The following is a 12,584-nucleotide window of genomic DNA, read 5'->3' on the forward strand; positions in this document are numbered from 1 at the left end:
AATACAGCAGGAGACATTATCCAACAAGTTTTTAAATGCATTGATAAGGTTTTGACATTTTAAGCAAAGGAAACGTCTAGAGGGCTCTTTTCTGTGTAAACAAAGCAGAGGAAATCACTGAGGGTAATCTTGGTGAGAGCGATCTAAGATATGTTATTGTATCCAGTTTCTATGACAGGAATGAAAAATAACAACATAATAGCAGCAATTTTTTTTTTTAAAAAGCATATCCAAGTGCATGGTTACCTCATTGTGAGGGAAAGGTTGAAAGAGTAGCAAGAGAACATCCCCAAGTAGGAGAGTAAGTCCATAGGAAGTAGAAGCTGTATCAAGTTACTAAGGTCAGGACAGAATTGTAGCACAGACGCTTAAGAATACTGTGAGAAAGACCAAGGCACAAAATGAAAGGCAGCTATCAGAAGTAATAAGAAATGGTTTTATATGGGTATTTTTCAACGATTCATTGTGAAAATGGAAAGGCTTATTCATTAGTGTCATCCTGGTTCTTGTACTATTCAGTACCCTATTAGCAATTTAAATAATAGAAAGATTTTTCAAGTTCTTTCCAAGTCCATGATGCATTGTAGTGATTTATGAGTGGGCACACTCCAATACAGTTACATGAAATTTTGAAGTGTTTGCAGTTCACATCAACTCCGAGGTTTTCAAAGCTGTTGATTTTACTTTTCAGAAAGGACTGTTTGCCTCATTGAGATCTGCACTGAAGAGAAAAAAGAAACAAAAGATACTGAAAGAAAAAGCGCAAATGAGACCATCTTCTCTTGGTTTTCTTCTCTAATGATATTTAGAGAAAATACTTACTTTCTTTAGGATGCCCTGACTCCAAAGACTTAAGACATCCACGTACCTGCTTAGTTGATATCAGATAATTTTAAAAGCGCTGCTGTGCTTGAATCTGGGCTCTCTATGCTTTTGTAGCCTTTCTAGCAAGCCCATATAGACTGTGGTAGCTTTAACCAGCATTTGACAACTTGTTTCTCAAAATCCCACGAGGATCAGGGCTTCAAATGAGCAGAGGGACAGGGCAGCTGCTGGAGTCTTTCAGACTGGTGCATCTCAGGGAAGTCACGTGGTAGAAATTGGTGTTTTCTGGTGACTGGCAATGTTATCTTGTTGCTTAATAGCCAGAAGCAGATGCCTAAGGCTGTGCCTGTAAGACAGCCATGCCATGGTTGTCCTCTGCTCTGAAATGCTGAGCTACAGAGTAGCAGGAGGCAGACTCATGAACAATGCATCTTGGCAGAACTGCAAACTTTGAATGTTGGGAGTGGAATAAGAAGGAATGTTGTGGTGATATGTTAGAAACAAATCAGGCAACCAGATTTGTCGCAGCCTTGAAAGAACAGGCCTTAGTGGGACTGGAGAGTATTTTTGGGATGTCTGCTAGCAAGCCTGAATTCTATCCAACAGGCAGCTGGAAATGCCCTAGAATCCAGAAGATCAAATTGCCCTAAACAAATCAGAAGTTCCTACTTGGTTTATAGAAATATAAGGTATGGATATACTTTAGATGTAGCCATTTATATCTTTTACATAAAGGCTAATGTGAGCTGTGATTGATATGTTTACCTATGAGTAACTGTTTATAAATGAAGTGCTGATGTCCAGATTCTTCTCACTCTTGCCATAACTTGATACAATATCGCTGTTGGGTTAGATTCCTCTGTGTTCTTTAATGCTTCACTCCTCACTATCCAGTAAGGTTAAATGCACCTAATTTCAATAGTGTCAGCTCTTGCCAGAGCGGATGACTCTGTCTCAGTTTAACAAGGAGCAGATCTTTCCAAAATGTGCCTTTAAAAGATGGCTCTTCAGAAGAGCATTGTAAAAAACGCTGACAAGATGGTTGTAATAATTTTGCTAATGAATTCCTGAGTAAGAAACTGAGATAAATCAGTTCAGGCTTTGTATAAGAGGAACAGCTTTGAAGTTATTAAAAAACTTTACCTTTTTGAAAGTCAGTTAATCAAGACAGTTAAAATACAGCAGTGAAAGAAAATTAGGTATCTACCTTTTGACTTTGAGAGGTGGCATTTAAAAATCTTAGGACTTGAAGCATTTTCAGTCTCTCAGAGGACTTTCAATGCATGCCAGCATTCCTGTTGTATCCTGAGGTAAGGAAATTACTTTGCTAAGTCGTAAACTGGTTTCAAACATTCAGAGGCCTTTTCCATATTCTGTTGCGAGCAGTTTTATGCTGACAGCAACAAATTTTTTTACTTCTTTTTTGTTTTGTTTTTGTAATGCTGGTTTCCAGGTAAGCTAGTTCTTCCTTTGGAAAGTGGCTTTACATCCATAAGAAATCTCTAGAGTAAATCAAAGACCCATTTTCAGCCAAACAGGCTCAAACAACTTGGAAGCAGCTATGCTACTGCATTCAAGTTACATGACCCAGCCCATATAAAAGACACTTCAAACCTAAAAAGCAATGGGCATTCATTCAGGGCATCATGGCAAGGTTTGCAAGCTGAGTCGTGGCACTATTCCAATTTAGTTATGTTGTTTTGCATTCTTAAATAAGGACACTTTCCACTGCCTTGGGAGACACTGCACGATTTTTAGCTGCACAGTGTCATCATGCCCAGTGTCAGAGGAGACTTCTGTCAATAATTTATTCATTATACAGAATTTTTTTCTAGTGTAAACATACTTAGTTAAAGACTGTTTCCATCTGTTCAGCTTTTCTGTGTCTCGCAGGTCCAGGAGTCTTTTAGAAAGTGTAGTCAGGGGCTAAACTTCTGAATTGCATCCTGAATTCCCTATGATTCAGCATTATCAGTGGAGCAGCTATAAACTAGCAGAACAGCTGACCTTCAGTCTTCTGAAACATTCAAGTTTCAAAGATGCATACTAATCATATCTATTCTATTGTTTTCTTGTGAGTCACCAGGTTTCCTACAGCTGAGAAATACCTGTGTCAAAGAAGAAATTCAGAAAGTGCCATTTGTTTCTTCTGCTTATCCTTTTGACCTCGTTCTACCAACTGCATAGCCATGAGTACTTTACATTCACAAAGATAAAAGTGGACACCTTGAAAGAATTTCCTGGGTGTGGTACTCCAGTGTCATAGCAGGAGAACTTAATATATCTGGAGCTCTCCTTGCTTGATTTCTTCTACGCACATCTTCTCTTCACAGGAAACATATCAAAGTCCTTTTTTTACTCCCAAAATGTACACTTACATTTAGCACATGCAGGCCTAAATCTTCTGAAGATAAATATTCTGAAAAGCTCTAACTTCAGAGCTTATAAGAGGTATCCTGTTCCTATGAAGCATAAAAGGAACTACAGAAATAATAGGGAAGTTTGAGAAAAACAAGTTTCTCTCACTGATGCGCACATTAGCACAGAAGGCAGAGATGAATCCTCTGTTGTTGGAGGCAAGTGTGGCTGTGTAGAGATCCAAGTGTATTTGTAAAGCAGCAAAGCAAAGCAGGCCCGGGAGGCACCTGTTCCACAGTCTGGTGGCTGTACTGTCTTCAGACTGGTATTCCAGAGATAGCTGTGTACAGCAGCAGCAGGGAAAGGAGGTATTCTCAGTTCCCCAGAAAAACCTGCTATTTCTCAGTATATTTTCCTCTTTCATGCAGTGAGAACTCTGTCCCTGAGGCAGTGGCTGTGGGTGCCAGGAGGCAGCAGGATACTAGGAACAAACTTCTTGAGAGTACAGCATGAGCTCCTGAGAATCAGTTTCTGTGCCATGCAGAAGGGTGTAACTGCTTATCAGTTCTTCCTCTTGACTTCACTGTCCACTATTCTGCTTGTAATTAATCTTGCAGTCTGGATGATATATGGACTATGCTGTTTCCCTACCTGCTTTGGGGTTGGTGTATTCAAACTCCCGGAGTTAACATTTTGTGATTCAAAACTCCTGTTTAATTATTGAGGGCTCCCTTGTGTCTTTGGAGGATAGTTTTGTATCACACTTACATGGGAATCAAGGTCCTGCTGGGTTTCTTTAAAAAAAACTGACACTCTTTGAAATTCCAGTTGTTACTGAAAATCAGCAATTAATAAATGTGTGTTCAATATTCTAGACAGCAGAACTGTCTGTAGTTGTGTTACAGGTTTGCTTTTAGCTGCTGTGGGTGAGCAGAAGTTTGTACCTCTTCTGCTTGTGGAAATACACTGATACTGTTTTAGAGAACTGATTGTTCTGACCCTCCTTGGGCTAATTTTGCATAGCGCTGTGTGAACATAACAGCTTTCTAGAGGAACAAAACACCACTCTGCCACATTTGGTCACTGAGGTAGAACTCCAAACATGCTTTGCAGTCCCATTTCTGGCTTTTCAGAGCACACATGGCTTTTGGTACAAACCACTGCTTGTAATGAGCTCCCCAGAGATTTCTTGCACAGCGTGCACCCTTGAGCTCTTCAGTCATGCCCCCTGGACTTCATGTTTTTCTGTTGCTGATCTTTCTCATCATCTATGACTGCTTCACAGTTGGGAGCAGAGTTGGGAACTGTCTGAACAGCCCAGCAAAGTGCTAGGGGAAGATCCATGATGCTTGCTGTGCAAACTTGGTATTCCATGTCAGAACCTTGTGTCCTTGTAATGTATCCAGATGTATGCATTCCTTTTGCCTGCAGTATGTATACCACGACATCGTTGCAAAAGCATGACGTTTCTGTCTTCACTTTCCTCCTAGCAGGATGTTGTGTATTATATGAACAGCAAAATGTGAAGGCAGGAGATGATGCCACTAAAACAAATACTCTCCTTTATTTTTCTTTCTAGAATTATGCAGCAAGTGATTTCACTAATTGCAAGGAGGAAGCAGAAGACAGCAACACTTACGAGGTTATGTTAGGCTCAGAAACTCCACCAGCCATGGGTAAGTCATGTTGTTAGACAGCTTTGTTGCTACTGGTATGCGCTGCATTAAATGAGTGAGTTTTATGGGCAGAGAGGGCAAGTTATTCTAACCCTTTCGATTTCCTCATGTTACTACAACTTCCAGGAAGGGCAGATATCCTAAGAGGAGAAGGCAGTTGAGGGATCCAGTTGGAATAATAAAGTCATTGCTCAGTAAGACAGACCTCAGTGCAACCACCCCTCCTTTTAAACTCTGGAAATTTGTGAGCTCCACTCTGAACCTAGAAAACTGCTGAATTCTCCAAGCTCTCAGAGAAGAACCTTCATAAAAGGGGAGGCACTGCCTACTGGTGCAGTCAAGTCCTGTGTGGAGGCACAGATAGTTGACATTTTGCAGCTTGATGTTCCTACTTCCAAATATAGATTGATGACAAGCCTGTTGATAATCTGTGTGTTTGTATGCATTGAAAACTGCAAAGTTGCTTCTTTGCATTTACCAGTGGCATATATTTTGCATATATCTTAGAGTATCATGGATCTATGAAACTAAATTTAATCCTCTTTTTATCTTGTTGACAATTTTATTTGTTCAACTGTCTCATACATATGAAAAGGATGTTTCTTACTTGCTAAGTTCAAACTGGTTGCTTTAGCACATATAGGTAGATGATAGACACTGTGAAAAAACAGGTTTGCTCTGATAAAATTTTCACTGTCTCTGTCACATTGTATATGAAACACCTCAGGGTGAACACATGGAAGAAGAACACAAATTGTAGCAGCTGGCCACATTAGCCAGATAAATGCCCTAACCTCCCATTTGAATCAGTGGTGAAAGGTAGCCATCACCAAAGGATAACTCAGAATGGAAACCTACCTCTAGGGCTCAGTAAAGTCTGCTGGCAGATTGCATAGTTTACTCTGGTACGTTACTGAGGTTGACTACTAAAATTTTGATGCTGTACGTAGTGATTAAAATGTGCACTTTTCACATCCCTCCACTTTCTTCCTGGTCTGTGGGCCACTAGAGACAGAAGAGCTCTGTTTCCACAAGTCTACAGTCATGTCTCCCATGGACAATGTTTATTTCATTTTAGAGAGATTCAAATAAGCACCCAAATCCTGCTGTACAAAAAGAAGTAACACAGATGTGTGAGCTATGACTTTATTTTGCCAAGTGTTGCACTGTGCTGCATTGAAAGTCAGGTAGTAAAAATTCTGGAGGCAAGGAAAATGTGTGTGATTTCATTCTGACAGCAGCTCTAGAAAAGTTTAACATTGCACACATGAAGATGGTGTGTATCAGAGTAGTAAGGTACAATCAAAACTACCACTGTTGATTTAGTAAATATTTAAAAAGCTGTTCACTGATGGTATGGATTTGATAGCTTTCCTGCTGTATCAGTTCATAAAAGTTTTATTAGCCATTGTGTTGCTTCTGTAGGAATCCTTGAAACAAGAAATGCTTCCAGATGGCAATTTTTAAATGAAATAATGCTTTTTTTAGTATTAAAAGCCAAGCAGAACTCAGGAGATCGGCATGCAACTGGATTGAGATGCCAACAAGAAGTCGAGGTGGATGAGGAAAAGAAGGATGACCTAAAACCCAGCAGAGAGGAGACAGAATATGAAGATGAAGAAGAGGAGGATTCATACAGCTTTCACAACAGTCCTAGCAGTTTGTATGCCAACATAGGGGCTGAGCTCAAAGAGAGCAGAAGAGATTGCTTTTTCTGCAAGAGGCCACCCCCTCCTTCCCCTCAAAATCTTCCTGGCATCCAAAGACAGGACAATCTGCACAATTTATCACAAGGTATGATCTTGGGAGGAAAATAACCCCAGATACAAACACGTGCAAGGGCAGACAAAGTACTGCTGGAGAGATTGTGTATGATCACTTTTAACAGCAGTATCTGGGCAGGATGGCCCTCATGCTACAAAGCAAGAATTGGCATATGAGTCCCTAATTCTGCAAAACAAGCATGTGCATGTGACCTTTGCTGCATCAGAATACTCATGACTGGTTTTGTCAAGTACATACTGTGGTATGGGCTGCTGGGTTCAGCTTTTCCTCACTCCACCTATCTCAAAGAGCTGCCAAATAGTGCGTGGTGCACTGGATTTACAAGAGAGGCTGGAAACAAAAGGTGAAGCCTGTATTTTTGTCATGTTGACTTCATTATTTACCATTTTCAAACATTAAATGCTATCGTGATTTAATACAGCTTCAAATCTTACAGGTAGAATTAATAGAAAGTGACCGTGCAGAGAGAAGTAACGGTATCTTACTATATTTTAGCCAATATTGTAGTTACTTTGAAGTAAAAAATTATATTGCAGATTGAAAAGAAAGGCAGAAATTTTGACAAATGCTTTTCCTTTTTTTTTCCCTTTTTTTAAATACATCTGCCCCAGAGTAAAAATCTTAAATTTCGTGTTGTTTTGATTAAAGTGGTGACAAACTCAAAATACTATTTGCATCTGCTTCAGGAGGGATGATCATCAATTTTTCTCATTGGGAAAAACAAGTATGCAAAATAATTCAAGCTTAAATACCAGTTTTAAATAGTTGCATAGGGAAAAAGAAAACAACTCTTCTTATTTGTCATAGACACTACTGATAAGCGTGCACACAAATTGCTTCTCAGTTTCTCCACAGCTTACTACTGTTAACACTGTTTTCAAACGTGGTGTAACCTATTAGAGTCTTAAATTACCATCACCAAGTACTCTGAATTCACATAATTAGACAGAAATAGCTTGCTATAGGTAGGGTTTTGTCCTGTGTTCTGCTGTGCAAGAAGAAGCTGGCTATATGGAGAAAGTCATAGGTGAATTCTAAGAGAAAGAGGGGCAGAATGAAATTAACATTGAAGGTGTGTTTTGCTTCCCACAAAACACTCAACTGCATCTCTATGTGTGTATAAATGAGAGGTCAGTTTTGGAACACAGGATTTGTTAGTGTAGGTTTGATATAAATGCCTGTCTTGGAATAGCTCTTACATGGCTACATCACCATAGTAACGTGACCCTCTCTGCCACGTGCTGTCTGTCTGCATGTGGGTACCAGCAGAGGAAGTTTCCTGGTGTCCTGTGCCAACTCCTGTGCTGGTAAAGCAGAGTTCATCTAAAAGTGCTGCTGTGGGAATAGTACATTTAAAATGTGCTCTGAATTATGCTGTGTTTAGCTGTGGTTTTCACCACTGGGGAATGGGGTATCAGAATTCCTCTAGAGGGGGATGATGCTTCCTTTCAAAGAGGAGCTCTAATGAGTTACTGCTACATATTTTCAGTCAGCTGCTTGCTTTAGGAGTTGCTGTGGAGTACCTCGAAGGCAAGTCCCCTCTTCTGCAAGTCTGTGTGTTGGCAGCGGCCTGAGGGTGCCCCCTGTGGGAGTTAAAAGAATGTCCTACAGAGAAAGAAACACAACTTGTATAGTGACATGGAAACAAAATATTATTCATATTAAACATGGCAGGTGTATTAACACCAGTTGTGGTTTTAAAACATTTTATGTCTTTGCCAGAATGCACGTTGATAGTACATACTGTTATTAATACATCCCATTAACAAATATATCCCGCTTACAACAGTTGTTTAGCTCCACTGAACCCACAAACAGGTAGTTCTTTAAATAGCAGCCAAAGGATTGAAAACACCAGTAGTGACCACAGCAGAGTTTAAGAGACACACATATGTACAGGCAGTAAATTACAACATAAGGGAAACGTGAGTCAGTGCCAAGAATTCCAGGCAGGTCTACTGTTTTTGCAGGAAAGATGGGTAATCATGCCAAGGTAGTTACCAACATCTATGGGAGCACCAGCCTCAGTGACAGCTTCTAACTCTTAGCAGTTTGTGGATGCTTTAAGGCAAATCAAAACAAACCCAGGTATCGGGAAAATCATCAATGACTTTTAATGCTGTAAAAGGCAAAAACTAAAGAAAAACAAGTCCTGAGTAGTTGTACTATGAAATATATGAAATTAGGGAATACAGAGAGACATGGAAGTTGTTGGAGTGGGGGGGTTGGGTGGTCTTAGCATAGATTCTAAGAGGTCATAAATTGCACCTACATTGTAAGAGGCTTTTCTGGTTTTTTTCCACCTTGGCCTACAGTAGATCTGTAAAGCCCTCAATACCCAGTGGGATATTGAAGAGGTAGGAAACACAAAATCCAACATTTCTTAAATTAAGTTTCAATTCTTAAGTCATTTTCGCAATAGGTAACAAACAGCTTGACTTTCCAGAATGCCATTGCCCACAGGTACCACTTACTTGGTTTAACCATGAGTTACATATTAGTGTAACTCTCGTGAGAGCAACTGGGGCACTCAGTACTTCTGCAAACAAATCCATTTATTTTGTGGCTAATAGCTAAGCATCTACATTTGATAATGTGATGTGAAATCATGAGGAAGCCCTGAAGCTGGAATTATTCCTTGGGGACATCCTCTCTTCTGAGTTAGATGATCAGAAGCCTCTGAAAATGAGAGCGCTTTAGTTTAGAAGTGAAATTAGGTCTCTGAGCTACTTTAGGAAACTCTAAAGCTTTAAGGTAAGTCCTAATCTCCTTTCTTTACCCTGTATATGCAACACAATTCCTTCCTTTTTCAGAGAGGAATTTTATGATGGACAGGAGTAGAAGAGAGCACAGTGATGGCCACACAACAGCATGCTGCAGAGAAGACCCAGGTACCTGTGAGGACAGTGAGGAAGAGCACCCCTACACTTGTGTGGCACTGGATGAATGTGTGTACGATTTCATACTGGAGCAGGAGGAGCAGGAGGAGGAGAAAAGGAAGCACTGCAGGTCCTTTATCATGAACAGGCCGCCAGCCCCTGCCCCCCGGCCCGTGTGTTCGCCCAGCAGAGAGGAGAACACTCCCTACATAGTACAAGGTTGGTGCTGCTGCCTCGGAAATACTTTCTGGGAGAATGTAGATGTCTCTTCTCTTCAAGGAGTAGCGTTTTCTATAACGCAAAGATCCCTGTTCAGTTGCCTGCAAACCAACACGTTGTTTGTTTCAGTCAAGCTATTCTCACCCTTCAGATGAGCTGAGAACATCTCTGAATAATTTTCAGTTTTCATCTGAGATAGTATCACAGTTTTTATTTAGCTTTTAAAAAATTATGACAATATGATGGAAAATGAAGAATCACTGAGCTAGCTGTGAGTGTATCTGTTACAGCAATGCAATACAGAATGTGTTATATTATTTGAATTGCCTTTCTTTTCAGTTTCTTTATCAGAATGGTTTTACTTAAGGCTGAAATCTCTTAGAATTTTTTTTTTTTTTCTGTTGAGAAGAATTCTCTTTTCTGGGAGAAATGCCTGTATGAGGATTCCTCTTTCAAGTATCTTTTCTCCAATTCAAGATGCTAGAAATGGGCCTTTCTAGGTAGGATCATTATATTTCTAGAAGGAAAGATTATGTCCTTTTACCAGTTCTATGAAAACTGGAAAACTTTTTTGAGCTATTTCATGGAAATACAAGACCAGAAGGGATTTCAGATATCTTTGTAGTCCAATTCAGACTGAAACCAAATTTGAAAGTAACAAAAGGAGTTCAGTGAACATACTGAACCAGAGATCTCTGTAAGTCCCAAAATCCATCCTGCCTGCATCCCCAGCCTCTTTTACAAAAGCCTGCCAATATATAAGAACAAATGGTAAAAAAATAGGCTGACAAAGGACACCATTAGATTGCTTACTTCATGCTGTGCATGTTTTGCACTAAAACAGAATTAGTACTATCCAAAACATGCTACCAGATACAGAGGAACACCTCCTTTTTCATGCCTTTCTCAGTCAGTGATTTCTTTTATTCTTCCTAGCTAGCTCTCTCCCTCCAGGCTGTGTAACTCCAGGTTAGGGGCAGAATGCATAGGCTAACGCATTCATCATTTAGTTGCTCTTTCTTCAGCATATTCAGGAGGTATAAGTATGAATCATTACAGTGTAATCCAATAATGGATGGGTACAGTGGGACTTTCACAGCTACAGAAGTAATGAAATGGCTGCTTTTACTGAGGTTGCTAGAGCAATGTCTCAAGTCTCAGTCCACCGTCATCACAGACAGGCCAATGACTTGGAAACGCTTAGTGGAGATGCTTTATTTGGAAGATTGCTTTTACTGTCTTTTAATTGCACTGTGGTGTTTCTGCTCTGTTCACTAAGGCAGATACTATCAGAGGAACTGCTTTGATGGGGCTGTGGTTCATCATGTGTGTATATTCATATATACACACACACAAGTTTTTTGCCTTTGCTTTTACAAGCATGTAGTGGTAGAACAGTTATTTTCCTGTAGTTCTGTGAAAGCAGCCTCTGGCCACATTCCTTTGCTTACACAATGCATGAGGAAAAATAGAAGCACTTCAGGAAAGCTTCAGCTGACCACTCAGGTCTCTGTTTTCCTACCTGTCCTGCTGGTTCTAGACCTAGAATATCTCATTTTTGTCCAGGTATTCCTGAGATAGCTAGTGAAATTTTAGACAGAAGGGATATATCTTCAGATGAAAGCTTTTTCTTGCTACCTGGTTTGGCAATTTTTGCCCTCCACATTGGTTGCAAAATTCCCTCTCCAGTCCAGAAACATCCCAGTTTCTAGTTTATTATTTTAGAACTGCTCATATTTAATAAAAAAAGATTGCTTCATCTGTATGAACCAGGAAACTTTATTTCAGTCCATCATTAAAATCTGCATTTGTTTGCAGCCCTTCTTTTATAATTTAAATAGTATAAAATACTCTAGTTATGCATATACACATTTTTCATCCAGCAAATAAATTGATGATAGTTTTGGGGTTTGTTTTCATCTAGTATATTAAAAAGGGCATTGCAGATGTTGCGAAGTCAAATAATCAAAAAGTTAGAATTGAGGTAGTTTTACCCTTTCTCTCTGCCAGGAACATTGCAACACAGTAATAAGTAGGTTGCCCTATGCAGCTATTTATCTCAGGTATTTTATTTCATCTAGTGTTTAAAGTGGGTGAGCATAAAAACCTTCAGTGTTTTTCACTCTCATTTTGTTTAAAATATAATTCATGCTTGCCCTAGGGCCCATGTACTGTTTCAGACCTCCTGTTGTAAACCCTTTGATTCTGCATCCACTGAGATTTTGGATGCCCAGTACAAAGTAACTAAGATTTTTGAGATGAACAGCATTACACAACACTTGGCTCATTCAAAGCAGAGACACCATTGATTTCAGTGGCCACTATGAGTTCTCAGAACTTAAAATTAAATCCTTAGCGTGTCTAGTCAGTGCCCTGACGTCAGGCATTCAGAAGCCTGTTTGCTGCCTTAAATGACTCGTCTCACCTTTGGCTAGGGCTTTGTTGGAAAGAGCATCTTCTAGTTACTTAGCTGAGCCATCCTTCCATCCTCTGTATTCACTCTCTGTTTGCTAAATCTCTTTTAACTTACAAAACAAATTATTTGAAATTCCTGTAAGAAACAGATTGTCTTCAATGCACAATTCTGGTTGATCTTAGAACTGTTACCTTCTGGCATGCTGTAAGACACAGGTCCTGTGGAAAAATAGAGGGAATGCATGCACGATGCACAGAGGGGGGCTGTGTTAAGGCTACGTATTTGCCCACAAATGGATCCCCATGTACTTTGGGAGTTCATGGAAAGCTCCATGCCCCAAGGATTGCAGAGGCTGCTGTGATAGTGCCATGCAAAGATGCAAGAGGAGGATTTGGTTTTGCCCTTTATGTACCCATAGATGGGCTC

The 12,584-nt window shown here is 39.9% G+C and overlaps 1 protein-coding gene across 1 annotated transcript in view; it reads left to right on the plus strand.

Moving 5' to 3' along the window:
• BANK1 (B-cell scaffold protein with ankyrin repeats 1) overlaps positions 1-12,584 on the plus strand; it is a 119,767-nt gene that overhangs the window by 87,985 nt on the left and 19,198 nt on the right. Inside the window, exons 8-10 of the mRNA XM_017736874.1 lie at positions 4,763-4,859; positions 6,348-6,653; positions 9,458-9,742. Of these exons, the coding sequence (XP_017592363.1) occupies positions 4,763-4,859; positions 6,348-6,653; positions 9,458-9,742 (688 nt within the window). The remainder of the gene's footprint in view (positions 1-4,762; positions 4,860-6,347; positions 6,654-9,457; positions 9,743-12,584) is intronic.

This window comes from Corvus brachyrhynchos, unplaced genomic scaffold, assembly GCF_000691975.1.
Source record: "Corvus brachyrhynchos isolate BGI_N302 unplaced genomic scaffold, ASM69197v1 scaffold175, whole genome shotgun sequence".
In the NCBI taxonomy this organism is placed as follows: Eukaryota; Metazoa; Chordata; class Aves; order Passeriformes; family Corvidae; genus Corvus; species Corvus brachyrhynchos.